Consider the following 27096-nt stretch of genomic DNA (forward strand, 5'->3'; position numbering starts at 1 on the left):
AAGTATAGATATTACTTTCTTAATTTTATAATGTAGAAATCTCGCAAAATATACTATATTTTGATGTAATGCGAATACTATATATAAGCATCGTAATATCTTTATTGAATTTGAATAATTTTAAAAAGTTCATATTCATATTAAAGTCAATTCTATTTATATATAAAATATTTTTTATAGGAAAATAATTCCTAATAACAATTCCTAATTTTCTACATAATTAAATGTTGGTAGTATTTGTATCATATTTCATATACTATTGTCATTTGAAGTACGCATCGAAAAATGGTGGATGATAGTAGGAATCGACAATTTAGTATTGAATATCTTAAATTTAAAGAGTTTTAAGTGAAACAATATATTATATATTTTACTTGTAACTCAAAACATTAAGAATGGGTTCAAATAAACGACATAAGACCGAGAAAAGCCGAGATACTAAGAAGAAGCGTCATCGTAGCCGTTCACGAAGTTATACGCCTGAACGTGAGAAATCGGAAAAACATAGGCATCACAAAAAGCATAGAAGGAAAGAACGCAAGGATTATGACAGCGATGGTTATTATCTGATTCATTCTTATTAAACTATATGAATATGTTGTACGATGGTTTTCTTAATATCGCGTATTTTATTATAAATTAACTATACCGCTTTGCAAATGTAATTGTTTATGAGCGGTTAGATAAGCTAAACTTTTAATTTATCTTCGTTCCTCGTTCCTCGTTCATCGTTTCGAAAGTAATATCGTGTTTTATCTGCGCAGAAATGTATTTATCGATTTCAAGTACAAGATTAAATAATTTGGAGGAAATCAAAGCAAATAATATATATACTTTGCATAGGTACATAAGCATTTACTATGATGAGCATACGATATTTAATATCAGTTAATACTGCGTTTATTTTATTTCAGTTGAAATAGTTAATGCACCTCCTCCACCAAAAATCTCTAAGTCTTCACATCCGTCAACACCTCCACCTCCTGAAATTTCTAAGCAGCATAGTCCTTCGCCAAGTAAAGGTGGAACACAAACTTCCCTATCTATTGAAGAAACTAACAAATTAAGAGCAAAATTAGGCTTAAAGCCATTAGAAATTGATAATGCTCCAAAAGATGATCCTAACAAAATTAAAGATGATTTGGGAGAATTTTATCACAAACCTGCTCCTGATGTTAATGAAAAATTAAAAACTCAAAAATTAAAGGAAAAAATTGGTACTCAAAAACAAAAGAGATTAATTGAAGCTAATTTAGCAAAAGTAAAAAGTTTAGGTGAATGTGATTCTGATGATGATACTAAAAATTGGGTTGATAAAAGCAGACGTTTAGAGGAAGAGAAGAAAAAGGCAGAAGAAAGGGTATTTTTAAAATGTTTTTATTTATATATTTAATATATTTTAAATTAGTATTTTAATTTTAATTTTAATTTCTTCTATTTTCACATAAGGCAAAAATGTTAGATCAATTAGATGAGGAATTTGGAATTGGAAATTTGGTTAAAGAAGAAATTCATGCTGCACGTAATTTGGCTTATACTGAAAAAAATTTAAAAGGCCTCAAAGTAGAGCATAATATTGTAAGTATTTAAATTTAGATATAATTTTAAAATTTACAATAAATAAAATTGTTAAATAAATAATAGGATAAATTTGAAGAAGGCAAAACAGTCATCTTAACATTAAAAGATCAGGAAGTATTACAAGAAGGAGAAGATGTACTCGTTAACATAAATATAACGGACGAGGAACGTTATCAACGCAATATTTTAAATAAATCTAAAAAGCCTGGTTATGATGCATATGATGATGATAATTTTGATGAGTTTGGTTTTCCAAAAAAAACAATTTTGGAAAAATATGATGAAGAAATTGAAGGAGAAAAAAAGGAAACTTTCACACTTGGAATTAATAATATTAAAGATGTTAAGCAAAACAAACTTGATTATGTTAAGCAACGTTTAGCGAATAAGCGGATAGAATCGTTACACTCAGCAGAGCCAAAATTAGCTAGTGAATATTATAATGAAGAAGAACTTGCGAAATTTAAGAAACCAAAGAAAAAGGTACTTCTTTAAAAATATAATTTTAATATCTTTTTTTATAATAAATTAAATATAAATTAATATATAATATTATTATAGGTCCGAAAGATTAGAAAAAAATTAAAAGCTGAGGATTTAATTCCTGAAGATAATGATTATCTTCGAGATCTTGGAAGTAGAAGAAGCAAACGAACGGATGATGTAAAAGATAATGATACTTTAGATGTAGATGATTTAGGAGGTATTTACATTTTTATATTAATTATAATAATTTTTTAATGTTTAATTTTCATAATTTTAATTATTTCATTGTTTAAAATTGTATAAACTTTTATCTTTTTATTCTAAAATCAAGCTCCTACTGAAGACCTTACTGGAATCAAATTGGAAGAAGATGATAAGGAATTGGAATTACAATTAGCATTGAAAAAAGCTCAACGATTAAAAGAATGGCAATCATCAAGTATCGAAAAAGTTACAGAAACCATAAAACAAGAACCTGCAAGTGCAGAAGAAAATCAATCTGGAAATATTGTTCTTAATGCTACTGCAGAATTTTGTAGAACATTAGGAGATATTCCTACTTATGGTCTTGCTGGAAACAGAGAAGAAAATGGTCAGGAATTGATGGTATAAAATTTATTTTCATTTATTTATTTATTTTAATTTTATATATATAATAATATTATTTATATTTTTTTTAATAAAAATTGTAATTTAATAGGACTTTGAAATGGATGGTGTTAAAGAAGAACCACCCATGAACGAGGAAGAAGATGATGGTCGCGGTGCTTGGAATACTGTACATTTAGGTATTTTTCTCTTTAATATTTGAATTTTTTTCATATTTTATATTTACTTATTTATATATAAATATTTTTTATATTTTATAAATAGATGAAAGCACATCAGAACCTGTAGCCATGGAAGCTGCGATTTTAGACGCAGAACCTTCGCTTGGACATGGCGTTGGTGGGGCATTGAAACTAGCTATGAGCAAAGGTTACTTGCAAAAAGAGGACAGCAGTAGACCATCTGCATCTCGTTTTGCACATTTGCAAGCTCAGAATTATTCAATAGAAGATAAAACTTATGGGTATGTATAGAACGTAACTATCGTTCAATAAAAGAAGCTTTCTTACATACTTAAAAAAGAAATGAATGTAAAAAACATTCTTTTATTGAATGCATATCAAACGAATCATGTTAGATGAGTCTCTAGTGAATTTCAAACTGTTAGTTAACAGTCATAAATAAGAGAGCTCAGATTTCGGTGCTCGGAAAATGGATGATCTACTACCGCAACAAGAGATTAAACTACTTTGTCGGAGATGAAAGGCCTGAGAAGAGAGTAGGATTGATAGAGGTATGTTTATATTATGCGATTCTATTCCGAGCAAGATATGTATGAACGTTCTAGACAAGTTCACGTATGGATTGAAATTGTATTAATTTAATGAATAAAAAAATTATATCTACTATATATACATTGACAGTAGAGATTTGTATTATCATATTTTATATTTGCATGTTCAAATTCGTAAGATTATTATAATAATCTTCAAAATATGAACTTCTATACATCTTCGTTTGAATTTTGATATTTACCAATATATTTTTTGCTAAATATATTATAATATGTCTTTAAAAAAGATTATAATTAATAATTTAAAACAGTATATTTATATGTATATATAATTAAATTTAAATATAAAGAATAACTCTTACAATAATTATATTGACTTGTTTAGATTCGTATTAATTTAATCGCATAATGTAATGTATCTTGGAAACTTAATAATTTTTCTGTTCGCGGTTAATTTCGAAACACCGAATTCCACGAGCTACTATCAATTTTTATATTTAAATAAAATTTAAAAATTATTTTTTATTTCTTCTTCTTTTAGAGACGATGATAAATTTGGAAGAAGAGATCGTTTTAATGGTCCAACATCAGAATTTAAAGAAAAAGAAGGTTTCAAACCAAATGTTAAATTAGAATATATCGATGACGACGGCCACGTTTTAAGTGCAAAAGAAGCTTTTCGATATCTTTCACATAAATTCCATGGAAAAGGACCAGGAAAAAACAAGGTCGAAATTTTTCTATATTTTTCTCATTCAATTCATAGAAAATAGTAATTAAATATAGCTTTATAATTTATAGGTCGAAAAACGAATGAAAAAAGCAGAACAAGAAGTTTTAATGAAGCGAATGTCTTCTACAGATACACCTCTAGGAACACTTAATTTATTACAAGCAAAACAGAAAGAAACTCAATCTCCATATATAGTACTCAGTGGAAGCAAACAAATGCAAACGTAAAAAAAATTTAATATTATTTCAATAAGTATCAAAAAAATATTTCTTAAGAGTTATGATTAATTTTCTTTTTTTTTCAGGACTAGTATATCAAAGTCAAAACATTAAGTCAAAAAGCTTATTTCAATGAAAGTTGTATATAACATAGAAGCAAAAGAAATGTCTTATCGGTATACTTTTTCAAACAAATCAATAGATTAATCGTCATAAACTGAATAATATTGCACATTTTTTTCTTTGATTTGTTAATCTACTTATATAATAATAAAACAATATTTGTGAGTTTATAAAGAAAATTAATTTTTGCGAATTTTTCCTTTCTAATTATTTTCTAAATACTAATTTTTAATTGTTAATTAAAAAATATCAATTTAGTAATATAATGATTTATTTTATATTGGAGGTTTTGTTATAAAGAAATATTACATTTTTTATTTAATATATGATATGATCCAAATATTATGTTACACAAAATTTTATAAGAGTTTAGTTATATTATACTCAGATATGTTGAAGTGATACATAAAATCTTTGACTGTAGTTATCAAAGAAAATTACTTAAATTTTCTCAGCATATACATATAAAATAGTATAAATTCATATCTTGTCACAGTTTTTTTATAATGATATTCTATAAATTATAATATTCTAAATTATGATATTCTATAAATTATAATATTTAAAATATTTTGTTTCAATTTTTAATCAAATAAATTGATAGCTATCACAATAAAATTAAGTATGGGGAACAAACGATGTTCATAATTATATCTTATTAAAATAATACAATTTCTATGCTAACAGTAACATGTGCATAAAAGTTATAAATATTTTAACATTATGATTCACTTCTTAATTCTCAATCACAATTCACAATTAATTTCTACTTATCTATTCATACAAATCGCTATTCAAAAGATAGAAATTTTAATACTATAAAATATTTTAATCTTTCTAACAATTACTATACAACTTACTGAATATTTTATGTTTATCTTTTTTTTTATCTAATATAATTATGAGAGATTAAAAATATTTATCAATTTGTTGAATGAAACTATGATAAAATATGATGATAGCATGATCTCTATTATATATTGATTTTGAGTATTTTTATAACTATCAATGTCTTAATTTTTCATGTTTAAAAAAAGATTCGTTTCTACAAGAATGTTAATGTAATGATATTAGATATAATATATATATATATATCCCTGATATCACAAGGCTTTTCTTTGTGCAAAAATAGTAGTAATACTTGATTTCTCAAATCTTATATGGTGCACAATAATTATATAAATTATATCTTACAAATATATCCGAAAGTGTACAATACAGTTACATCACTTGATTTTATTTCTTAAAAACTCTCACTACTTACTATACATAATTTTTTTTTTCTTTTATTTTAGAAAGTTTGGCACGTTTTTCAATGGTTTATTCAAAAGTAATAGGAATTCTTCCCAATGAAAAAAAATTGTATATTTTTTAATTATTATTTTCTTATTAAGGCAGCAATATATCTTATATTCTTAGTTACAAATTTTTGAACAATTTTAAAAGGGTATCAAAAATTGAAATTGATTCACTATTAATCGTGAAAATTTATTATTTTTTATTGAACAAAAATTTTATGCAATTATATTACTAGTAAAAAATATATCATAAATCGAAATATTTATTTTGTATTTACTTCTTAAATGAATTCCTATCAATTTTGTAATAACCACATATATATTTTGACAAATGATTTTTATTTGCTGAATTTGAAAAAATTTATCATATATAATATATGAAATATCAAACAATATTCCTAATAAATTATAATTATCTATACTTTTATTATTTTGCAAAACTCAATATAAACTGTTTCTTGTGTTGTTTATTATGTCATTTTGAATTCTAATTTCTCAACTGTGGTTTATATATTTATTTTATATTTATATAAATATTTTTTTTATTCTTCTATAATCAAATATTTTTTGTTATTAACTTAGTTTTGTTCTAAGCCTTTTGTGTATATATATACATATATATGTTCTTATAAATAAATTCAATTATATTTTTGACAATTCAAATTACATATCATAAATTGACTTTATTATTTTCCTTTTTTTTCCATTCTCTATCACATAGTATTAAATCACTGATATAAGTATCATATAAAGAGAATGCAAGTCTTAGTATTTGTATTTTTTGTTCGACAATCTATTTTTTATAGACAATATTTTTCTTAAAAAATGAAACTTGATCATTATTGTATCAAAAAGTATTTGTATATAAGAGAAAATAATGCATGTGAAATGTAAAGGTAAAATTATGATACAATTCTGTTAATATTTAATTTTTTGGATAGATTTTTCTTAAATTAGTTATCTTCCAAGATATCTTTTTTGAGCGCAATATCATTAGCAATTGTTATCTATTTAATGTTTCCATATTCTGATTCTGAACATTCTTGTTTATGCTTTCTTCTTGATTACTTGGACTTGAAAGTCTTGCTGGTTTGATTGATTTTAATTTTGTTGTACCGCCATATCTGAAATTCACATCACTACAAGTATCTAAAGGATGTATTGTTCCAGTTAAATTCGTTATATCGTCATCAGTAGTAACTTCCAATTTAGTAATTGGTACTTTTTTAACAGATCCTAATTCGTATGCTGACTTTGATGACTTCAATTTCATTTTTGTGTTCAATGGTAACGAAACTGACTTCTCCAAGTTGACTTCTTGAATCTTCAAATTATTATCATTCTGCACTATATTCTGTTCTTCAATCGAATTTACTGTATCTGTGATTTGAATATCTATATTCACCGTTTTCGGGTCATTTTCATCATTTCTAACACTTTGCTCGTTCGCATATTCATTTCTAAGAGCAGCCAATTGTGCTCGTTGCTTTTGAATATGATTGTGCGAGTTCGAGAAGAATGAAGAAACTCTTTCAAGTTTTGTAGCCAAATTTGGTTGACTTAATGTAGATTTTAAAGGATAAGGAGTATCTATTACATTATTTTTTAAGAAATTGTGAGATTCTCTACCTGTAGAGTTACTTTTAATCATCCCAATCTTATTATTATCCTCGATCACTTTTAGAGGATATGATCTACCGATTGTACTTCTTCGTTTCTCAGCTAAACTTAACTGAGCGATTATTCGACGAATCTCACCAGGAAATTCGATATCTGATCGAGTTTCAGATAATTGTTGAATAAACGCACCTAACGTGGCAACAGTCACTTCTAAACTGCGATTTTGGGATTCTAGTTTTAGCAAAGTCGATTGTTGTACAGATCGTGCTGTTTCCAAACGATGTAAGTTATTCATAGTCATCTATAAATTTATAATTTTAATAATGTTTAAGCATATTTTTTAATTATAATTTTAGAAATATTAAATCTACATTATATTAGATAAAAGTAATTTTAAAGAATCTTACTTCAAGTTGTTCATTAAGTTGTGTGACTTCTTGTGTAAGTTGCTTATTAAGTAACTTGAATTTCTCTAAACTTTCAATTTGTGGTTTTACTGACATCATTTCTTCCTGCAATACTTGATACTCTACTCTATACTCGTTTAATTGTTTTGTAATCTCTTGATCTGGGTAAAATACACGTTTCATAACTCGATCTAGAATCTCTTTATCTACAGCTGATACACGCGTCTAAAATCAAAAGAAAGATTTAAAAACAAAAACTTTTATTATTAAAATTTAAATATAGAAAATATTACTTTGAGATACTCCATAATTTCTTCAAAACTATCACATTTTAATAATTGATCCTGATGTTCCTGTAATAATGCCATTGATACCCGAAAAAGTACTTCAGTGCTTTCTAAGAAAAGTAAATCTATAGAAATAAATATATATGAAATAAATATTTAAAGTCATAAATATAAATAATTATGCATGAAAAATTAAATTTTTCTTATTTAACTTACCAAAAACTCTAGTTACGAAACCAAGTGGAAATTGACTGGCAAATAAAGTTAATAACCATGGTGCAGCATATAGGGTAGGTGAAACTTCATGTTTATCGAAATGATTATAAATTAGTGCTAATCTATCATGTAATAATCTGGATAATTGATAGAGGTACAATTGTAATGCTGCCATGTCGGGAAGATATAATTTCCTTAAGCCCCTTCGAAACATTAAATGTCGCAAGAGAAAAAATGCCTGATCTTCTGACATCTATTAAAAGCAATATAAAAAAAAAGAAACAAAATAACATTTGATAAATAATATTTTATAAAATAAATTTTATCAATAAAAATTAAATATTTGAATATGTAATAATTATAAAAATATTTTCACTTACATGTAAAAGAAGAACACCAGCTACAAAACTAAGACCTTGGCAATAACCAACCTCATGATCCAAAAGTGAATAAGCTTTTAATAAATTAAATAAAGCTAATTGTCCAGGACCCAAAGGTGAACTGAAGTATGGATGATTTGGAAATGTTCGTCCTAAATCTATTAAAATTGCATGTTGCTGGGACGTAAGTTGTTTCAAAAGTAAATCATATGGTGTATTATAATTAGGAAAATCGCGCGTATCTATAGGCGGTTGCTTCAAACAAAATTGCTCGGCCAAAAATTGCCATACTTCTCCTCTTTTCCCTTTTGGTACACCTATATCAATATATATTATTATTATTATAATATTAATTTAAATTTTTAAAATATTTCAAATATTTTAAAAAATAAATTTGTCATCTTACCTTGCTTAATAGCTTGTAAAAGCATTTGATTATCACATTTTGTAGAAACTCTTGATTCTTTGCTTACAAGAAGATCCCACACTTCTACTAATTCACGAACACAACTGCTAAGCTCATCATATTCCAATTTTATTCTTTTAACGGTCGCTTCTTCTTGACGAACTGAAATCATATATATTTTTCCATGATTATATAAAGAAGCATAATTTTTTATTATTAAAAATGAATATTACATGAATAGTATATTACCTCTAAGTCTTGCATTTTCCTTCTCCATTCTAATAAGTATTAATTGTTGATTGATAGCCTTTTTCCAAAGATCTCTTAATTCTTGTTTCGTTCTACGTATTGGTGGTGTTTGAGATACTTTAATACCAATATTTTCCATTTTATCACTTTCTTTTTCATGATCTTTATTAGGAGTTACAACTCGATTCAATATAGCTTGTCTCCATGAGCTATTTGACTGTACTGAGTTGTTTCCATCTGTCTCTGTTGGAGACATTTTTGGTGAATTTCCCACTTTTAGAAATCTACTCAAAAATAATAAAAATAAAAAATAAAATTAATTGATTTTATATTATATAAATTATTATTATTATTATTATAATTATATAAATAAAAAATTTTTTTAAATATTTATTATTTATATTTTATATACTGTAAAAATTAGACATACATGTCCATCATAGAACTCTTTGGTCCAGTATTCACAGTCAATTGTTGTTCAGGTGAAACCCTTAAAGATCTGGGTCTACTAGAATCCGGTGAAGTATCAATTATAGACGACTGTCGTGAATTGTCAGGGCTTTGGCTACCGCTTTTGTGTATCACAGTGTTAAGATGGCTCATATCTCTCAGATGTGAACCAATTCCAAGGTCGTCCCGCGAACCCTTTCTTTTCATGAGATTATCAAAACTATTTGTAAGCGAACGTTTTGCTTTTTTAAATATTGTGCTTCCGACGCCTACGCTTAAGTACTGATTAAGAAATTCACTCCTACAATTATAAAAAAAATTATAATAAAATTTATTTTTTAAAAACTTTTTATGCAAACTTTTTAAATTTTTTTAAATTTTACCTATTTTCAGCTGTATCATGAACATGTCTAGCTTGTTTCGCCTCGCAATGGACTCGTAAAAGCCTTATTAAAAATTGATTTTGTTCGCGTAAAGTTGTTCCTGTGCCGCCAGCAGCTTCAGCGCTTTTATATTTGCTAACGACAATTTCTTGTTCATCTTCTGGTAGCATTTCCATCCGCGAAAAAATTATATTCTGAGTCCTCCTGTCGTTTTGTCCTAAAACCATAAGTAAAAATATACATTTGTTATTTATTTTAATTTTATTGTAAATTAAAAGAAAGCATATAATATATTTAAATATATTTGTAAATCACCTTCAATTTCCTGGCATAACTTGCTATACCAATACATGGGGCAGTGTTCGCATGAAAACACGGAATATCGTTCTTTTCTTGGAACTTCGCATGTCCCAACAAACGCTTGTGATATTGCTAAAACAATTCGTGCAACCTTTTAAATTGTTTTGTTTAAAATTTTTTTTTAATGAACTGATATTTTAATGTTTTTTACATTGTGTTAAATCAAATGTACTTGATTAGAAACAATGGAACTTCTATATTTTTAGTCGAATATACAGGGTGTTCTATTAGTGATGGAATCTGCTTTACCGACGAAGTCGACACTGAAAAATGATAAAGAAATTACTTATCATGAAAATTACCAGTATCAAGCTTAATTTCTTATATTAATTACTAAAATATAAAGGAAAAAGAAAGAAAAAAAACGAATTATATATTAATATGAATTTTTTCCTTTGCTGTACCGGTATTATTTTATAAAGCAGATGCCATCAATAAATGATAAAAAATTCGTCTTACCAGCCACAAGATCATCTGCAACGGATTCCGATTGACACTTAAATATATAGCCAATGAAAAAATCCACATTATTCTCTTTGCAAATAAAACCAAAATGCTCTGGATTCTTAATGCCTTGCACACAACTTGCCACATCTCTGAGTTGTTTATGAAGCAATACCTGTTTCCTATCTGGACTGATCAATCTTAAATCATGTCGGCCTACCTGAAATTTAAACTTATATTAAGATATATCTTAATAAAAGTCTCAAATATCATAAATGGAATAAATTTCAAACCTGGAAAAGCATCGTGCGATTATGTTCATCACCCCCTCGTACAATGGAATCCCTCCTAGTATTCAATACGCTACCCGTGGAGGACGCGCGATTTCGCATAACTTCCGGTACTTGCATAGAATTATTGTTTGTAACATCTCGATTCTCTTCACGCTCATCTTTTTCTGTGAAATTAACGTTTTGCGGTTTTGGAAACGTTTCCACGGACCCCGTAAGAGTTGATGGTACACCAAGTGAGTTGACCACAGGTATGATACCACTTCCAGAGACATTTTCAATACTTCCAGTTTCGCTAGCACTAGATTCCTGAAACAAGAAATTTTTTTTTGATATTATATAAATTATTTATTAATTAATTATTAATTAGAATCAAGAATGAAAGAATCAAATCATACCGTGCTATTTCTTCTATTATTGGAAGACGTTAAAAGTGATTGTCGCTGATAGTCGGCGAGAAAATTATTTGCCGATGATCTTGATTTTTCAAGACCATGAACACGAAATCTTACTAATGCATCATCTATAAAGGTCTCTGATACCTTTGGATGTGATACTTTGATTTTTCCCACATAGAGCACCTAAAAATAAATATTTATCAATTTTAATTTTAAAATAAAATTATTATAAAAATTTATAAAATTTTTCTTTAAATTAAAAAGATTTTAAATATTCTCTAATTTCTAAAGATCATTGTTTTATTATCATTTCCTTTATTATTCATTTGAAGTATTATATTTAATAATAGTTATCAGCAATAACGAAATTAATGATAATAATTAATATACATCTTATTATTATAAAACTTTTACTTTCATTACAAATTTTTTTTAATAAAAATTTTATATTTAAATAGAAAAAAAACAAAAAGTTTAAAAAATCACCTCAAAAAAATGGGAAGAACTGGGAGATATGTCAGCACCTAAAGACATTAAACTGGCTGCGCTACTTTGCGATCTTTGAGGCACATCCCTATTTTCAAATCGAGACGAGGCTGAGTGTTCCTTCATATCTCTTAGGAATTGTTGAACCTGAAAACAAAGAATTATATTGAATTACAATCTTTCGTGCGATATATCATTATCATATTTAAATTAAAATTTAATCTTTATTATACATTATAATAAATAATAATTATATTCATAATTAAGTAATCGTAATTAAATATTCGTAATTAAAAAATCATTTTATTTTAATTTTAAATTAAAATTTTATCTAATATTAATAATTAATTGAATAAAATAGAAAAATTTAAGAATTAAAAAAAAGATCAAAAAATTTTTTAAATCATTTTCAACTTTTTATAAAGCTCATAAATTTACAAAATTTTTCAATAATTTAATTATTGTATAACAATTTGATGAATTACTTATCGCTATATAAATACTAACGATATTTTGAAAAGGAAAATTTGTCCCAGAAATAATCCAGAATGTAGCATCTTAAGTGCATCATTAATATACAAAACTGATTTCGCAATAAAACGTGAACCAAACGTGGCTGATGACCGTGGACTAAAATAAATTCAACTTCAGACTATTCATCAATCAATGTTTTCTAGTCTTTTTCTTTTTCTTTTTCTTTTCAATATTTTTTTTTCTAATTTTCTCATATTTCATTAAATTACGAATTCGTTACTTATTATCTTTATTTTTATCTTTTATTATATTTATTTTTTAAATGTTATATTCATTTATTATATATAATATTAACCTTAATTTAAATTCAATATTCATGATCACTAAATTATTTAAAATAATTAGAATATTTAAATAGAATTGAAATAATGCGATTTCTATATGACATTCGATTTAGAAGACAACTTTTTTAGTTCAAAAATCAGTTACGATATTTCTTAATATTTTATTTCTATTTGTGCAAAAACTTGCATAGTGCTGCTACTACGTACTAAGGTAGAATTTCAAACTAAGATAAATTCTTCGTGCATCGACAAATGCTCAACCAAGCGTTAGCAGTAAGGCTATCTAAGAGTTAGGTTACATTTTCATGAATAATCTCACGTAAGATACGCAAATTCTTTTTTCAAATTACAATGAATGTACAATAATATTGTAAATGAATACATATATATATGTGAAACATAGAAGAAAGAAGAAAGAGATAGAAAAAAATGAAAACAAAAGAGGACATGAAGGTAAATTTCGTAATCATAAAAAAATTCAGAAATAGGGAAATAATCATGTATAATCATAAACATTTCTGATATTAAAGAATGAACAATTAACAAAATAAAACAATGAACAATTTATTATATAAATCGTTTATCGAAAGTAAACGATTAGTAAACGGAAACCTATCAAATGGACCGATGAAATTGATCAGAAAACAATTTATAAATCATTATAATATCAATGAAAAAAAAAATTATCTTAACGGATAGTTATCTCAACGGTCGTGAGAGTCTTCTCGGCTGTGACAGAGAATTTCACCAGTATATAGTTGCTGACACAGAAAGCAGATTGGCATAAAGCAATGGGGCTTCTTTTATCCAATTACTAGACGAGCTTTCTTTTTTATCATCCGCCTGACTCTTTCTCCTCCTACAAAATATGTACGACTAATACTTAATACTCATTCGATTACAATCTATACACAAGAATGTATAGAATTGAAACTGGCAAGATAATATTTTGTTAAATGCTTTCCTTTTTAATCTTATGAATGAAAGTTGAAAAAATGTTTAAAATGAATGGATATATAAATTATATTCTTGTGATTATTTTATTAGATGTATTTTTTTTATTATAAATTATTTGAAAATGATAAGAAATAAATAATCATAAAAAAATTACAATAGATGATAAATATAAATCTAGTTACATGAAAAACTATCATAATTGGTAGAATCTATTGAATTGTGATTTAATAGGTCATAAGAAAACTATTATAACTTCTCTTCTTACTTCTCAACTCAATTATACTTAACAAGAAGATCCTTGAATTGGATATAAATAACTTATTTCCTGTCGTCATATGTAAGTATAGTAACTATACAATAAGAAATCTTGCAATATTATTTTCATCTATTAAATAAAATTTCTCTGGAAGAAAAAATACTATTAAATCTTCAATCATTTCTAATACTTAATTCTTCTTCAATGAATAATTTAAAATTCTAATATAGTCTATTAATCTAATATAATCTAAAGTTCTAATTTAAAGTTCAATCAATTTTCTATGTTTCTTATATTACTTCAAATACAAATAGAAGAATTATGAAATTTTCACAAGATCTTTAAATATTTTTAAATATATTATATCTTAAATATATTATGTTTCTCCATCTTATATGTTGTCCAATTGATTATTGTCAATTTCAAAATATATAAATACATACGATCATCAGAATAAACACAGATCTACGTCATAACGCTGGTCGATTAAGCGCTTGGGGAAAATTGAATTGAATATCTTCAAGAACGACCCATTGAACTATTTCATCGAGTTGCAGTTAAATCGAAACGATATATTTCATAAATTTTGCTCCTGAACTAAAGATGCTCATATGATCGACAATCGAAAAAAAAAGAGGCGGAGAAATCATGTCTGTCAGTTTTTCAATGTGCTTTATGGCCAAGAATTAATGAGATTCGATGTATACGCAAATCTCACATCTGTAAATGAAATTATTATTGATGATATAGATATTTTTTCTTAATAATAAATATTATTTTTAAAAATTAAAAAAATTTTATTTATTGCAATTATACATATTATTTTTAAATACTTCAGATAAATGATTAATAAATTTTTTATTTTCAGATTTGAATTTTAATATAAATTTTATAATTATCAATTTCAAATCTTTCAAGAGGATTATAAAGATTAATTTATAAAGATATATTTCGAAGATTTATTTAATAAATTTATCTGATCGCTCATAATAAATATTCTTTGTATGTTCATTCATTATTATAATTATATATTGTAATTATTTTTAATTAAGATATGTATTTCGTAAGTATTTTAAAAAGTACAAGAAATCGAAATATTAATTTTTTTTCTTTTATGCTTTTTTTTAGTTACAGTTTTATTAACTGCTATTGTAGATGATATATTATTAAGTAAATTTTCTTCAATATAAATAATCAAATATTAATAATTGATGAATAAACATGTAATGAATATATAATTGAAATTATAGCAATAAATGATAACAAATATAAATTTATACAAGTAGAAAGTTCATTCAAAATAGTCATTTTAATTAAAAAATTCTACAATATATAATGTAAAAAAATATATGTATGTACTATAAATTATATCATATATATTGTTATACATAATACTATATATTTTTATATATTTTTATAAAAATAAAATAAATATAATTTATTTTTTATTTATTATTTAATTTATTTATTTTTATATTATATTAAATATAAATTTTGATTTATATTAATTTTTATATTAATTTTTATATTAATTAATAATATTAATTTTTATAATTTTAGAACTATATAAATAATTCTATAACATATATTCAGTATGAAAAGAAACGAGAATTTTTATACGTGCCATGTATTGACTATAATTAAATCCTAATTGTTGGAGTTCGATTTTGATTTGATGCTGAAAAAACTTGAATCGCATAAATAGCTATATACATAAGGTCTTTGATCCTAGTTGACACAGTTTCTATTGAAATGTAGAATACATCACGCATGTCTACGAACATTTTACTGATTAAAATGAGAATCATTGATGCTTAAACACCATATACAATGCGTATAAATTTTCATTCATTTAAACTTTAAAGTCGGAATACACTTATATTTTTAAAAAGAGATTTTAGATATTTATGCAATTTAAACTGTTATCATAATTAGAAAAAAATTGATTTTATTTCTGTTTATCAGTTTTTATTTATTAATTTATTCAATATTATTAAATTGAATATTGTTCAATTATTTGATAAATTATATATATACTAAATAAATAACAACAAAACTTACTTTCTTATTTAAATAGTGATTGATGAAACAAATGTTTTAGAAATATTCGTCTAAAAATGCATAGCTGCTGCCAATGTATCTAATTATATGCAGACAGCTTGTCGCTCTACCTAATCTGAATACTCAAGTTTTCATTTATATTATTTTAACGTTCTTATTCGTTTTTAAATATTATTTCATAATAGTGCTATATAATTTTATATGAATTTTTTCATTATTAGTAAAAAGACTACATCAATTTCTTTGAATTAATTGCTTACATATTTCTTGCTAAATATTTTTTCTTATTTTTTAACATGTCAAAAACTATACGGTTGTAATTATAATAATCAAATGTATTTTGTACCAAAATAAAATAAAATATAATAAATGTTTATATTGATCTAATATTTAATATAAGAGCGCATCAAATAAATACAATTAAAATAACAGAAAGATAAATTAGTTCTTCTGAATAGAGACATAAATTATTTTTAACTAACAAAATATTTCTTATAAAACAACTATGAAAAGATAGTAACGTAAGAATGCATAGCATACTTCTTGCACGTACTTATATACTATGAAATAGCAATAAAGAGGAAAGAGAAAGAATGCAACGTATCTGCTACGTGACCAAATTAACATTAAGTCCGAAAGAAACAGCTATGTAAGTATTGTCAATCTAACAAGTAACTTGATTCCTACACGCAACAAACAAGCAAACTGTTATATCTTATTATTGATAGATATTTTGTTACAAAAACTAATGTAATGAAACTAATTACTTTAACGCTTTAATAAATATGCTTTTTTTTTAGATCGAATTTATGGACAGGAAATTGATTCGTAACTACGTAAATCAATTGAAACGTCCATTTCTTCTCTTTTTATTATCGTATATTCTTGCGGTTGTCATCGAGAATTCGAAGAACCGCAGCGAATCGTGAAAGCAGACACTGGTACGTGATCGAAATGCCATAACTTTGGCACGAGATCCATGAATACCAGCAAAATTCGTGACGGAACTCGGATACGTCGGTCAAACGACTCCGCGCTTATCACGCATTTATGAAATTCTGGTTCTTACTGGATATACCTGGTCGTATGTTTTCAATTAGCATGCTCTAATCCTATATGCTTGTTTATTTAAAACGATGCTTCCAATGACTTTTGCAAAATACAATTTGTAGATAAATATGGTCTATAAAATGTTGAACTATGGAATGCAGGACATAAAATATGCAAAAGATGAAGAAAGAAGAAAGAATGAAAAAAGAAATGTGAGATAGAGATTATAGAAGTATTAAGATAGTTTGAAAATTCATACGATTATATAAAATGCATTTTTATTGGATTTCATAATCTTAATTTCAAATCGTGGTATTTTTTAAAAGAAAGATTATTTGATTTCAAATACATATGCAAGTGCAAAATAAGATAAATGTTCAGTAATATTTATAAGCAATAAAGATAAATAATATTTATTTTTTTATTAATAATGCAATCATAATATTTTCTATCGGTCACCTTTTCGTTTTTTTAAACTCATCATAAAGATCTCACGATGCATAGAAAAAAAATAAAAGAAAAAGATAGATCACCATTAATATATTATTAAAAAATATATTATTAAAAAGTATAAGAATAAAAATAAATTTTTTTATAAATCACATTCAATATTCTTGTAATATTTTTTAATTGAAGTTAATTTATTTTTCAATATTTTTATAATCATTAAACTAAGTGACAATTAGAATTTTATTATTTAATAAAAAATAAAAAAAATAAAAAATAAAAAATCTGAATAAAATAAAAATTTCTAAAACTAAAATTTAACATATTAATTATTTGGTAATAATATTTATTTATTTGGTAATAATATATATTGTTAAATATATAAATATATTGCTAAATGTATTGTTAAATGTTTAATATCTTGTGTTTTGATTAATTAATTGATTGTAATTATTAATTGATTGTAAATATATGCAAATAACTTCGACATTAATTTTACAAACAAATTTTACCTGATCATTATTTAAATGAATTCAGGAATTCCTAACTGTCCTTAGAAATTCTATTTCTATTTTCTAACCATAAATAACTTACAAACAATTATGTTTCTTAGTTTTGTTAATATAATAAAGTAATAAATAAAAAGTAATAAATATTTGATATTAATAACAATTCAATTGATTAATGTAGTTGCTTGTAAATTCAAATTCAATTATTTCAATATTCTATTTTTCTTTTAATAAATGCTAAATTATAAAAAATTCATATATAAGATAAATAATTTATTGTTTAAATAAAAAAATATAAATATAAATATAAAGATATAAAAATAATATGCATAATAATTAACAGGAATAAATTGTATTAAATAAACTACATCAACATTGATACATTTTAGAATATATACCTATAACAAATACCTAAAAATGAACCAAAATCGTTAATTTTCAAAATCTACTAGAAATGAATAATCACTTTTAGTGAGAGGTTCCGATCATGAAATAATTACGTCAAACTTGATTTAAACGCGTTTCACATTTGATGTAACTTTCATCACTTTATACAAATGAATGAGAAATGAGAAATGAAAATACAATTGTCTTATGGAAGATAAAAATATTCTTATTCTCATAAAACAATAAGTTGTTTGATATTTAAGAAATGCATTTTAGAAAAAGGTTAAAATACATTTTTACAAAGAAAAGCAATATTTTTTTATCGAATACGGTCACTCAACGGATACTGGCAAAGATTCTTGTTCGTTCGTTCGTCGTTATAAATTTAGATCTACGATATACCGGGTTCCACGAATGTAAGCTTCATCACAATGCTGCGGCAAATGTGTGTGTGTGTGTGTGTGTGTGTGAGAGAGAAGGAAAAAACATTAATAAACTTTCTCTATATGCGATTAAAAAATGAATAAATAATAAATTGATAAGAATGAATATTGATTATGAAATGAAAATTATATATATATATATATATATTTATAACAAAATATTAGTATTGATTAACAACATGTATTCAATCATCAACATTCGATGATAATAATAATCTTCAAATATAAAATAAATAAAAAAAATATATTCTCTTTTTAGGAATAAATTTTCATTTCATGTATTTCATTTACTAAAATTTCACCATTCAAAAATTTGAAAATAAAAATTTCATTGTAATATACTTTATTTCGTTTCTATTGGATAAAACTGATATATAATTCTATTTTCTATTAAAATTTTTTATCTATTTTTAATTAAAATGATCTTTTTTAATAATTTTATTCTAAAGATTATATTAATTCAAGAATCATAAATGGTGGATCGTAAATCATGTTGGCATGCCTGTTGGGAAATAGAGCGAATGATGGGCCAAATGTCATGCGAGAAGTAACAATTGTCTTAGAATGCATGAAGATATAAAAAAAACAAAATTTAAAAAAAATAAAGAAAAAAAATTAAATATATTTTATTTTTATGACTATTTTATATTTTTTGATGTAAAAAATAAAATTTTTTACAAATAAAGTTATTCTATGTACATAAATTAAAAAATATAAATTAAAGTATAAATTTGTTAACAGATTTTTCTCGATTTATTCAAAAATATAATATAATTATCAATAAATATATGATAAATATATAACAAAATATTAAATTTTGTGAAATCTATTTTCTATTTAAATATATGAAATGAAAAAAATAATTTTTTAATTCTTATGATAATTCTTATATATTTCTTATATATTTTTCAAAAAAATGTTAAATTCTCTTTTACAATAACTATTTCCTAAAATAATCTTCATTATCTAATATTAATTATATATTTGGTTTTATATTATTATTTCATTTTAAATGGAAATTAATTTCAACTATTCTTTTCTTGTCTCATTTTATCAGTCTATCAATAATTGAGTAATTTATCCAAAAAAAAAAAAACAAAATAAAAACAAAAAAAGAAAAAAAAACAAAGAAAAAATCATTTGAATAATCTCGAAATAAAAAATTAGACTAGAAATAGTTTCTTGATCTACTCACTGCAGGCTTTTTGCCAATAGCGCTTGCATCGCTGTAAGACGTAACCTTCATGTAAGGACTGGAAACGGACATCGGTACAGTGATCATTTTTTCGTCTTTTATTTTTCCACTTTTCTTCCATTCGCCCACCAAAAAAATCGAATGCGAGTTTAGTCGTCACAATAAATTATAGTCACAAATTATATCACTCGAATAATCGAAATTTTGCCACATTTTTTCAACCATTTCCAGTAACAAAACTTTTTTCGCAAATCAAAAAAATTTCGATATGAAAAACAATATTTCTTGAACGAGTTTATTATTCTGTCATTTCACATTAATCTATCAGATATATCATAATCTTTTTAATTTATCATTAAAAAATTCATTCATTTATTTATGATGCTTCTTTGAATGTTTGAAATAAATAAGAACGATTTTAAACATTTTTTTTCAAACAAAGTTCACTATATCGATAACGAATAGGAAATGATTTTTCAACTGAATTTGCAACTACTTTCAAGAATTAGATATTGCTATGATAAATATTACTAAATTTAATCTTGAATTTTCCGTAACAAATTTCATAATTTAATTACTTTTTTCAATATTCTTTTAGTATTTTCTTTAGTATTTTCACTAAATTGAAAAACACAGGAAATTTATTTTTTCTTTTTTTTTATAAAATTCAGCGATCTGAATTGAATTTATTAAAAAAATGTTTATCATTTTATTTAATACAATTTGATATAGTTTTAATTTATTCACTAAATGGATTTTGATATCATTTCTCAAATATTCTATTAGTTCTATTAGTTCGTTAATCTGTTTTATTTGAAGTTACACATGGATACTTTTGAAAGAAATTTACAATGTAACTATCACATTTCAAGCAATAACACTGATTTAATCATGGATTAACGTGAATTTTCCTAGTTCGATCAAAACAACGTGTTTTCAGATCGCCTTTCGCACACCTTTACCGACAGACGAACAAACATCGACTGAGTGCGACTCAGTACCTAAGGTTTAAAGAAATGAGTGAACCTTCCCTATTGGTTGTCGCATGTCTACAGGTAATGCTAATAGATTATAAAAAAACACTAAAAGCGATCATCATAATGGATGCCAAGATGGATATCATTTTATTACCAAATATTTGCTTCACTTTGTTTATTCCTTGTACACATTTCATTTCTTATATGTTTATTATTATCACAAAATATAATAAAATAATTTATTAAAAACAAAAAATAAAGATAATTTGATATATTTTCTAAAAATGATTTATATTGCTTTGATATATTTTTTATGATTGCTTTGATATATTTGAAATGATAACTTAAAAATTAATTCATATTTTTAAGAGAACAATTTTTCTATTTATGGAATTTTAATAGAAACAGACAAAACATCAATTTAGAAGTTATTTAATATTTTAATTGTATATTTATTTAATATTTATATTAATTTTATATTAAGTTATTTAATATTTAATTTTATATTTATTTTCTTAAAATTAGATTTAATTGTAAATTATACTTATGTAATATAAATTTTATATAATATAAAATCATTGAATAATTGAAAGACAGAAATACAATCATGATTTCAGAAATTTTTTATTTTTATTTTCTCTGTAAGAAGCAATAACTAATGTATGTAAATGATGTGAAAGGTGTTTAATAATTCATTAATCTCATATCATTATTAAATAAGACATGGTTATAAGTTTGTTAAATTGAGAGTGAAATTATACGAGACAATAATAATCATATCTGTGACTCATTATTTTTTTTAAGAAAAAAAAGAATCAAATAATTACAAATTAAAAATGTGCATTAAATATGAATTCATTTTCACACTAATAAATTTATGTATCTTTCATTCATATATATACAATTTAATTTAGGAATAGAATTAAAGAATATTTAATGAAATTGTCATTCAATATCTACAAAATATTTCTTATTTTCGTGTCAAAATAATTATTAATATATAATTCTCAATTGCATTATATAAATTCTTTATTTTAAAATTTTTAGAATGAAATTGAATAAAAATAAATATTTAAAAATTGTTTATGTTTTAATTAATTAGTTTCCAAATTTCTTGAAATATATTTTTCATTAATATATATTTATTAATATTATATTTATTAAAAAAAAAATGAAACGAATATGATAAAATATATTAAACAATAATCTCTCATTCGTGCTTAATATATTTGAAATTAAGTTCTTGATAAATATAATGTTATTTTTATCATGTTTAACAACAAATAATTATAATATATAATTTATTTTAAATATAAAGAAGCAAGATTCTAAAAACACAATTCGAAACGTCGAAACGTAAAAATGTAATACATATATACGTATAAATACATATGTGCCTCTTTTAAATATTTATTTCAATTTTTTAGATAGAAATTACACATGTATAAATCCTTATAACATTTTACAAACTGACTATTCGTAAACAATATAATTTGCAAGTCAAATAAGATTCATTCGATCGATAGATTTTTTAATGGCTTTTTAATCAACTTTTATTTTAGAAAATTTGATTTATTTTTATGAACTATTTTAAATAAAATTTGCGTATTGTACAAAATTCACATTATAAAAAATTTTTAACTCATTAATTTTTAAAATGTTGAAATTCTACAATAGAATTTTCTTCAGACATGATTATTATTTTTCTACGCACATTTTACTGGCATCATTTACAATTCAAATGACTCTCATCTTGTATTTTACATTCAAATGCACATCAGTACTTATTTGATTTCTAAACATATAGTTATCTATACTATCAGAAAAATCAGTAGCATCATAGAATTTAATCTATCATCTATCATAAAAGAATAAAAATAAATTAATAAATTGCATGATTATTACTTACGATATGCAAAGAAGTATGAAATATTAATATAATACTTTTACTATCTTGAATATCAGGAATGAAAATTGGCAGAAACATAAAATCTCACTGGTAAATAGTTATTCTATATTTTTAGACATGTTTCTTCAAGTTATTTTAGTAACATATTTTATTAATGCATTGATGTAGGAGGTGGATGTCAGAATTCCAAGCACTCTTTCTCACTCTGATCATTCAAATTGAATGCATGAATAACATATAATCTATAATGCATATGTAACATGAAAATATTGTTGATATGTATCTATTTATAATAAATATAAAAAATATAATATAAATATAATAATAAAAAATATAAAAAATATTTTTAAGTAATGTATTATTTTTATATTCTTATTAGTTTTTATATTCCATAATTTTTTTTCTACCAATATTTTTCATAATCATAAATAATGATTAGTTTCAACAATAATTTATATTTATGTTTAATATTATATGACTTTGATTCTTGCTCTTAAAATTTTTTATATAGTAATATTTATATCGTAATAGAATAGAAAATTTGATTTGCATTTATTATAATAGAATAAAAACTCGAACGAAAAATTAAATATTAATAAATAACAAAATTTAAAATTGATTAACAAAAAAATTTGTGATGGAAATTTTTCTTAACAATATTTATTTTCATTCAGTGATTATTTGTAAATTATCATGAATTTTTATAAAGAGAAATTTAAGACTATTAGAATATAAATACTATTTATAAATTGCAACATTCCATTTTTTTTTATGCAATCATCTATATAGTTCTCTAACTTTTACTTTTTCCTTGATAGAAATTCTTCGCATAAATTAGTAACTCAAAAAGCTTCTATATTTTTCAAAATTTATTATTATATAATTTATAGGAAGACAAAACTTTTTTTTTTTGAGCATAAAAATAAAAAGATGATATTCGTCATCAGAAATTTTACTAAAAGATTTACAATATGCAAACTTAACTAAAAATTGCAAGATAATTAAAAAATATTAAAAATAATGCTAACAATAATAAAAAATTTAATCTCTACATTATTCAAAATCTGATGAATTTTAATTTTTTTAAACACTTCCAAATTTTGCTACAATTCTAATAACAATAATAATAGTCAACAATATTTTTACACATTCTTCTAACTGTTTTATTTTTCACATAAAAAATCTAGAATTACAATATAGAAAATTTAAATAATTATTCCAATATAATTAATAATTAATTCAATTTGTAACTAAAGTTATATAACGTTAACCTCAAATATGAATATTCTACACAATATTGTACACATATTATACATTAAACGTAATTTAAAAATCCGATTTATATATTGCATTCTTAGCTATTTTGTCCAAATATACCAGTGTTAATGAAAAATAATAGATCAATTGCACGAAGAAACCGGTTTATATCGTTGCGTCACCAAATACTGAATATTCGTGTCGTTTGATGCAACAGCGATTTTCATTCCGAACAATCGCAACCGTAATTATTGCGAGTATCGATACATTTCTGTTCGCGGCAATTTCAAGGTTTTTCTCCTTTCCATTATTTCATTTTCACGATTAATAAAAGGGAACTTATTAAACATAGATCAATTTAACATAGATTGTTTAAAAGTTACCATTTACTACTCAAATGAACTATTTAAATGAGCTCTTTAAGATCATTATTTAAAATTCTGAGAAACAAAGTTTTTTAAATGTAAAGAGAATTCAAGAAAACGGGACTTTAAATTTATGTATAGAAAAAACGTGTAAGGAATAATCGAGATGTTGATTTCTTTGCATCAAATTAAATTTTTGTTCTTTTCTTACGTTAAAAATAAAACAAATAAATAAGAAAATACTGAAAATTGTAATTTATAAGCAAATTATCATTTATGTTCATATTTTATTTTTTTATTATTCTCAATTTCTCAAATATCTAAAAAAAATTTTAATATTTATCAATATTTTTGAAGTAAATATTGCAGATTTTTTTAAATATTTACACACACACACACACACACACACACAATGTTATACAATTATATAATAATATTACAGCTAAATTTAAATAAATATTTGAGAAAAGAAAATTCGAAGATGAAATTTATAAAAATTAATATAAATAATAACAATTTATAAATTATATAACAGAAAAATGTTTTGGATTTGATTTTCTAATTAATAAATTTAAAAGCCCATACTATTCAAAAAAATTGTAGTAAATAGAATAAAATAAAAGGTAAGATAAATACGTTTGTGATAGATATATGTATACCAGTTTGCAAGGTTTACCAATATGGTATAGAACAGTTTAGTTGGTAGTAGCCGTGGTAACAGTATCCGGAGCTACTCTGCCATTGGAATGCAATAAGAATACCAACGTGTGCCAATGAACCATGAAAGGTCCTTTCATTTCGTTGCCCTATTGTGATTGCATAATCATGATAATTGCGATCATCAGGATCTTATTTCACCGGATAACGATATGTGATTATTATCTTCATATGTAATATTTTATAAAGAAAAAAAAGGTAGAATAGATATGTTAAAATATTGAAAAAAAATAAAAAATATTAATAAATAAATTAATATAATTACATGATTTGATCATTAATTAAAGTCTATTGGTCAAATTTTTATATTTTCTAATATTTCAAATTAAAATAAATATAAAAAAAAAAGAAGAAAATACATATTTTGTTATTAATTTTAAATCTCAAAGCGAATGTGATTATAATTGTTAATAATTGTTAATAAAATGTCATTATCATTACAGCTTCCTCTTCTTGAAAATACATTAGCCAAGGACAACATTCTAATATCTTAATAATCTCTTAGTAATCTCAATGATCTCTTCCATCTTAATGAGCAATTTTAAATAATGTAACTTCTAATCAGCTGATAAGAGTACGTGATAATAGCAATAAGAAAAAATTTTTTTCGTTCTTTACATCTGCTTTAACCTAAATTTTCTTCATAAACTCTTAAATATAATTTAAGAGTTAATATAATTAAAATTTATTTAACATTGATTAAATAATTAAATTTCAATTAAATTCAACTCGCAGATTAATTTTGATTATATTTTAATTTGTTACGCGAAAAAATTAATTACAATTTCAAAAATATTTTAAAAATAAAATAAAGAAGTAAATAAGCTAACAGAAATAATTAGATAATTTATTTTGTTATAATATTATGATGCAATAAAATTCTTATGAATTTCCAAAATTTAACTATTTTAAAATATCATGTAAATAAAATAAATGAATCTAAATTTTCTTTAAAATTTTACATGACTATGATAATCATTCTATTATATTTTATCATTTTGAACAAAAAAATATAATAAAATATGGTATGTTTTCTTATTTTATGCAATTTCTGAGCCAATTCTTACTAATTAACTTTCTTCAGTCAATTTTGCTATATCTATATATATATATTTTTTATACTTTTTTGCAAGAGACATAATGAAGACTTTATATTTCTCACTAAAGCTTATTAGTATTCTTTTTTCTACATATCGTATACAATTATAACTTAATTATAATAATATAAATTATAAAAATATAATTATATAATATAAAAATAATATACATCAATTAACTTCAATGAATTTTATCAAATCAAAATATTTAAATTTAAAAATCAATTTCATTTTTTATATATCTTTTATTATCTTCATTTAAATCTGTTTAAAACAGGTATTTTACGGATGAAGAATCGAATTGAACCCTTTAATTATCAATCAAATAAAAACATTGGATTAATCGAAATTAAAGACTAGATAAGAAGACTCATATATAATAAATATAATGGATACCAGTACTACTACATAATAATCAAACATATTTTTCTTTTTTTTTTTTTTACGACTTGTCCACGTGTTAAGATTGTCGGTGGTTGAGTATACGCCATTAG

At 23.6% G+C, this 27096-nt stretch overlaps 2 protein-coding genes across 8 annotated transcripts in view; one reads left to right on the plus strand and one right to left on the minus strand.

Moving 5' to 3' along the window:
• The first annotated feature begins 238 nt into the window (after positions 1-238).
• Positions 239-4662, plus strand: LOC107997321 (U4/U6.U5 tri-snRNP-associated protein 1). 4 transcript variants are annotated; one of them, XM_017055834.3, is made up of 11 exons: positions 239-558; positions 915-1360; positions 1450-1578; positions 1645-2064; positions 2143-2284; positions 2399-2673; positions 2768-2855; positions 2941-3139; positions 3951-4137; positions 4211-4365; positions 4447-4662. In XM_017055834.3, the coding sequence occupies exons 1-11, from the start codon at positions 396-398 to the stop codon at positions 4472-4474; spliced, it is 2232 nt and encodes a 743-aa protein (XP_016911323.1). In that variant the 5' UTR covers positions 239-395; the 3' UTR covers positions 4475-4662. The 4 variants fall into 4 exon arrangements, 3 of the variants coding, with proteins under 3 accessions (XP_016911323.1, XP_061928399.1, XP_061928400.1); XM_062072416.1 differs by lacking the exon at positions 239-558 and adding an exon at positions 827-843; XR_001766000.3 differs by lacking the exons at positions 4211-4365; positions 4447-4662 and adding an exon at positions 3284-3409 and having other exon boundaries at positions 3951-4144.
• Positions 4663-4736: 74 nt separating this feature from the next.
• Positions 4737-27096, minus strand: part of LOC107997319 (TBC1 domain family member 1) — a 29116-nt gene continuing 6756 nt past the window's right edge. For 3 of the 4 annotated variants that reach the window (XM_017055831.3, XM_017055832.3, XM_017055833.3), the window contains 14 exons: positions 12158-12304; positions 11672-11854; positions 11277-11582; positions 10999-11203; positions 10495-10611; positions 10180-10396; positions 9777-10097; positions 9347-9630; positions 9098-9259; positions 8692-9008; positions 8312-8564; positions 8102-8220; positions 7809-8033; positions 4737-7702 (listed from right to left, as the gene is read on the minus strand). In XM_017055831.3, coding sequence (XP_016911320.1) covers positions 6785-7702; positions 7809-8033; positions 8102-8220; positions 8312-8564; positions 8692-9008; positions 9098-9259; positions 9347-9630; positions 9777-10097; positions 10180-10396; positions 10495-10611; positions 10999-11203; positions 11277-11582; positions 11672-11854; positions 12158-12283 — 3753 coding nt within the window. In that variant the 5' untranslated portion in view covers positions 12284-12304 and the 3' untranslated portion in view covers positions 4737-6784. Of the gene's footprint in view, positions 7703-7808; positions 8034-8101; positions 8221-8311; positions 8565-8691; positions 9009-9097; positions 9260-9346; positions 9631-9776; positions 10098-10179; positions 10397-10494; positions 10612-10998; positions 11204-11276; positions 11583-11671; positions 11855-12157; positions 12305-20280; positions 20395-23166; positions 23260-27096 lie in introns of those variants that run through there. The other variant, XM_028666433.2, reaches the window with a different exon arrangement.

Source organism: Apis cerana, linkage group LG3 (assembly GCF_029169275.1).
Source record: "Apis cerana isolate GH-2021 linkage group LG3, AcerK_1.0, whole genome shotgun sequence".
Taxonomy (NCBI): domain Eukaryota; kingdom Metazoa; phylum Arthropoda; class Insecta; order Hymenoptera; family Apidae; genus Apis; species Apis cerana.